General features: G+C 34.6%; 1 protein-coding gene across 1 annotated transcript in view; it reads left to right on the top strand.

Annotated features, from left to right (window-relative positions):
- The window catches only part of LOC106133742 (E3 ubiquitin-protein ligase MYCBP2), a 98,588-nt gene that overhangs the window by 66,959 nt on the left and 25,599 nt on the right, over nucleotides 1-6,030 (top strand). Inside the window, exon 35 of the mRNA XM_060953515.1 lies at nucleotides 5,654-5,882. Coding sequence (XP_060809498.1) covers nucleotides 5,654-5,882 — 229 coding nt within the window. The remainder of the gene's footprint in view (nucleotides 1-5,653; nucleotides 5,883-6,030) is intronic.

Raw genomic sequence — 6,030 nt, 5'->3', positions numbered from 1 at the left:
CGCTATCCGTTTTGTCGCAACAGGTAAAACCGTATGAAGACAAGGGAACATGTGGACAACTTCGAAAATTTTCCTTGGTAAAACAGCTTCTTTGATTAAAACATGGGCTTAAATCGTCAGCTGTGTGAATTGAAAAAATCTTTCAATAGTTTCGGCGTTAAATCAGACATAAGCAACTTATAATGAAAGTTGGGTACGGATAAAGACAGAAAAACCTTTTACGAAATAATTGGGAAGAATCTCCGCTGGTTGTTGCTACTCCAAAGTACATATTCCTTGCCTATTTATTTTATTAATGAGATCATTTTAACAAAAAATAATTACTAACTAGTTCCCAAATTGACTCACTAACGATGATTCGCTTTATTGGAATTCATTACTAATTCGTCCAAAGTTATTTTTATTCAGAAGCTAAAGCGCACTTTTTACAAATAAATTAAAAGGGCTCTCCGACAAAGATACTTTTTTTATAAATACAATTATTTGTCAATTAATAATTTTAAATTGTCATAATAATGAACTTTTTCGATATATTCTTGCTTGCCGATACTCGCAGCGCCAGCACTCGTGACGTGATCTACGAACGTTTGCCGGCGCTGCAACCGTGTGCACTTAGGGCGTGTATTGCACTTCTTGATTTGATGCGACACCATGGCTTCGGTTCGGCCCCTAGCAGCTCGACCCTCTTAGTTATAGTACTACTCATATGCTTTTATATTAACTATTTGATCGAGCTTTCATATGATTAGGTTGAGAAAAAAACTCATTTTATATTTTAATGAAGTTGAAAAGGTGTACCTTAGAAACATTAGCTCCCTCCGAAGTTCTTTAGTACTGAATTTTGTTATTAGATGGCGCTTAAAATAATCCGAAAAAAAATTAATAGTAAAATTTTCATAGAGTAAACCAATTAAACCCCTTACAATTTTTTATGTAGTTTTGATTGAAAATAGATAAAGTTGCATAGTTTCTTAGGCTGTATTTAAATTTATGTATGCTCTTTATATTCCGCCTTACTAATAACAGCTACAGCTATTACGGCTAATAAAACTTTCCTTTAACTATATTTAGAATTTATGGTACATACGTCTTAATTGACTTGCCATTATGTGTTACTAAAATGTTTTGAGACTTTCCTTTCCTTCTATCAATGGTCGTTGGCAGGGCAAGACCCAAACATTACAGAGTAGGTAACGTTTTCTTATTATAACTCTTTTTGCTAGGTTAATAATTGAAAACACAGCCCAAAATAAGTTGATTTTGTTGATTATCTCTAAACTCAGATCCTGATGGACAGACAGACAGCTGGACTTCAAGAAATGTGAAAGCAAACTTGTGTATCATCCTTTTTGCGACAGGTCATTGTTAATGTTACATTATCTGAACCCTAAAACACCTCAAGCAGAACCCTAAAAATACAAGCTCAGCTTCTGAAAATTAATATGAGATTTACCTATATATAAGATTCAATTTTTTCATAGAATTCAATAGAACCACTTTTACTATCTCCATTCATTGAAGTCCAAATTACGTCAATTGTTGATTAATTTCGCAGTCTGAATGGAGTAATTTGGTAACTCTATTCATCTTTATAATATTCCTTCAATATTTGCTTCTAATTTTGGCCGGCTCCTCATGAATTGCCAGGTTACCTCTCCATTCAAGTATTTTAAGCCTCTTTATTGCGTGTGGAAAAGACCCAGCCAGGTTAAGTAAGGCTTGATCTCACTGAACTGTCTTATGTCGTAGTCTTTTCTATTGATTCAAAGATTCTTTTTTCTATTCAATATTTGAAGAAGAAGTGTCCACTGCGGATACTTGCCTAACTATAATCGGTAGTTACTCGTAAGACGTACTGGTCACTGGCACACCTATAGAGCCCGATGGCTGAATGAAGTGGCCGAGTCACGTCCTCGGCACCCCTATTTTTATTCGACTGAAGACTAGTTCAAAATTAAAACAGGTGCATAGCATCTATGCCACTTCTAGATTGTGCCTTAAAATGGCTTCCTTTACCCAGGATAAATTAAAAAATGAAACAACGAAGCTCTTGCAGATTTTCAAATACATAGCTTAACCGACTCAAAAGCTACGTTTAGCTGGAAGGATGAAATTAAGAGTCAGACAGTGGTTGCTAATCTTCTGCCTAAAAAGTATCACAAGTGTATAAACATTTAATTGGTACTTGTAACTATTGCCACAGTCTACACCATAAGGGACGAGACTTTATTTTAATTTATCCTTTTTAAATTTTATGATGTATGTTTTAGGTCTATTTATGTGGTTTTAATTCAATCTAATAGAATACCAAATTTGTATCAAATAAAGAAGCTTTTTCGTTCAAAAATACTACCAATCACATCTATCACATTAATTAGGGTATTTCCGTGGAAGCTATAATTATTGTTCAAAAACTTAAAAAGAGCTTATTTTTAAAAGTATACGGGTCCTGGATGTTTATCTATAAGTAAATATTATAAGAAACTAGTATCGTTGAATTAATATCCCCTAACCCAAGTCTCGAACGTATCTTGTTCGGTATATGGTTGGAATGGTAATAGGTTTGAACACCCTTTTGCTTCGATGTACATATGGATTAGGGGTCAATGTTATGTGCCATAGACTTTTTTGTTTTCAGAAACAAAGATATCGTTTCATATTCTTTTGAATTATCTTTAACGTTGTTGGTTACTTATTACTATTGTTCAACATGGAGATATTCTTTTAAAACTTTATTTGCTTTCCTTCGATATGAAAAGTCAGTGCCCATGCTCCGACGTAAATCCTAAGGCGCTTTGCAGACGGCTGGCAGGGCGGGGCAGTCTTTGATCGCCAAGCAATATAGTACTCCATCTGCTAAGGCTTGACGTTGCCTGCGGCGTTTGCGTCGCAAATTCAAAGCACACAACGGGGGTGAAGTTTAAATATTTCCTATTTATTAAAAATGGATATTAAGCAAAACTTTATAATAAAAAGCTAAGATCTAACAAGACATTTAAGTTGTTCAACAATTTCGCGTCATACGATATTGACTTTAGAAACCGTCAGTATATTCACCAAGACTTACTATGTAAATATTCAAATTAATTAATGTCACATTTTGATAAAATAAAAAATATTGTTTTTGTGGATAAGTAGTACTCGTATGATGGAAATACCTATGTTCGTTCATCAATTGTAAAATCGTTGTCCAAATTCTACGAGTACTTTTATAAGAAAGCGTTACCTAATATTGTAAAAACATAGAAATGAGATCAAACAGTTTTTCGCCGACCTTTCGTGTGGATTTCCAAAGCCTTAAAAACTCTTTGTAGTGGCTGTTTTGCTTAACGTCATGGTAACCCATGGATTGTTATTTCTTCCTTTGTATGATTGAAGCCATGGCAACAAATATGGTCGATGGGCTATTTTATTAACGAATTATTAAATAAATATAAACTTGACCAACAAAGTAACAGAAACATTGTGAAATATTCACGGTGTTAAACTTAGTGTACATTGCACACTCGAGTTTGTTACAAACAAATCATATGAATATATTTAGTTCGGTTCAAAAACATTACTATGTCGTAACAAAGTTATAGGTAGTATATATTTAACCCAAATGTTAGTGTTATTCTAGTTTTTGTTCATTTACATTTATATATTGTTATATTACTAGGACAAAATAATAAAGAAAATATTTTATCAGCTTAAACAACATAACTTTTAGAGAACTACTTTTATGAATAAATGAAAAGACAACAGATTTTATGTGCTCGTCTTGTATAATTGTGTCTTAGAATGATTTGGTCATTTGATACAACATCTGCCATATTGGTATTTGCTACGTAATCGATTTATTTTTTTCACCTCAACCGCGTGAGCAGCTGATCATCTCCATAGAAATTCAATCCACCCCACATTTTTTTTTACTGCCAACTGCCAATAAAGAACTCAAGCACGATATTTTTGTTAATTTGTCTGATATTATTATTCCCTTTTGTTTGTTGAATCTGCATTAATGTTTTTTTTGTAGGAGGAAAGTACCTAAGCATTAATATTTTGTATAAACTAATTAAAAATTTATGACCTGTTTTTGTCGTTCAAATCATCAAAGAAGAATAATGGTTTTTATGCTTTTTTTATGTTATGAATAAGAACTAGATTCCACCTAAGGTAGTTCTTGCTTGTAAATTGAAGCAGACTTGTTATTTTAATTACGTTAAAAAGTGAAACAAACTGACAAACAATAATATTGAAAAACTTTTGCATTAATAATACACCTAAGTAAGATATGGAAATGTTGAAACTAGTGGACGAAAGGACATCATTGTAAATGCATACTTTGTAACCTTTCATTTTATATAAATATGATTTTCTGCTCATCCGGGTGTGAAAATATGCAATGTTCAAAAGTAGTCGCAAGGTTTGCTTATTCTTCTCCAAGATCCGTTGAGTCGAAAAGATTTGAAGATGCATTTCTGCGAACTTGTTCGTTCGCTAACGCTGTGAACACGCTGCTTTGTTGTAAAAACAGCACATATTTTGACGCCGGTGGCATAAAGCTATTGCTCCATTAATCCCTGCGAGTTGAACTTATAGTTTGACATTCTTGTGTATTTTTTTTAACTCCTGAATAGGTAAAAGGACTTTTTTGTTTCAATTATTTTACGCAACTATGTTTATATGTTCACAATAATTACCATTATGTGGACGATTATAACCAAATCTTTAGTAACGTGTTGTATTTATTACGACCAACATTGTTTCTAGTAAGGCTGTGTCATTTGCTGCAAGGTAATTCACCAAGGTGAGTGATAAAGTTACACACTTGGAGCTCAAGAGGTATATCATTGTCTTAAACGCATAATTGCCACCCTGCAAACACCGTCACAGAAGAAAGGTAAGCCAACCTACTTGAAATTTTTGTAAGTTTACATTCCGGAGTCAGTTCATAAAATTGCATGCTACTTAGACTACTCTGTATTTATCATCGCAGGAGTAAGGCGAGTGTACATGAAACCTGGTGCCTGTAGGAGACCGGAGTCAACCGAAAACTGCCCATGGGAGTAGCAGGAATTGGGATTCAAATGAGTAGGGGCCGATACTACTGAACTAACCTTACGATCTTCGTGATAATTTTTGATACTTTTCTTTATGTATAATTATTATTAATTATAAAATATTGTTTCATTGGGAGTATCTCGTTACACAAGTTTCGAACGTACTTTGAGACTAACTTAATCCGTGTAATTTGTCCCGATTTGTTGGGCTTTGATGACGTCCTTGTTCTTTAATATATAGATGTAAAAACCTATTTTTTATTTTCTCCGTTAAGTCTTTCTGACTTCCGACATATTTGTGGGCAAACATCAAAACACGTAAAGTAACAAAACATGGCACACTTTATTACAAGCTTAAAGAGCTCATCATACTCACATTTTATCAAATTCAAGGCGAATTGATAATAACCTGCCGTCTCTTCTAAAAAGAAAACGAGACCAATCTCTGTACTTGTATTTTACATACATAATTGTAATATTAATTGTATGCATCAAGATTTGAGTTCAATCGGCCCAATGGTAAGCAAGATGAGGTTCTAAACCCAAACTCAAATATTGCTTCACTTAGAACACATATTAATTTGATTAAAGATGTTGTATTTTTTCAGATGCATTACAACGGAGAGGCAGTTCCTGTCGGACTTCGTATGTGGAGTAGAGAACACTGCCGGTGGCCGTTTAGCACATTGGCTTTCGCCAGTCTCATGTGTGGAGCCATCCCGCTGCGAGATGAAGGCGCCGTCCGCCCCCCCGCGCCCCTCCGCCCGAACGACCCTGCCAATCCTCATCCGCGACCAGTACGGGGAACTGGTATCCAGCCCCAACCTCAAGGTTGAGGTATGGACATGTTACACCACTCTTTCTCAATAGCAACGACTCCCTCTCTCATCAAACGTCAGCTGTTTGCATCCAAATCCGTCATCATGAACATCTAAAATCAAGATATGTAAGTGCTAGTCCATATTGTATGCTCCGAAAGGATAAG

The sequence above is a fragment of the Amyelois transitella genome, chromosome Z (assembly GCF_032362555.1).
Source record: "Amyelois transitella isolate CPQ chromosome Z, ilAmyTran1.1, whole genome shotgun sequence".
Classification (NCBI taxonomy): domain Eukaryota; kingdom Metazoa; phylum Arthropoda; class Insecta; order Lepidoptera; family Pyralidae; genus Amyelois; species Amyelois transitella.
Note: the sequence above shows the minus strand (reverse complement) of the source record. Positions and strands in the feature narration are given on the sequence as shown.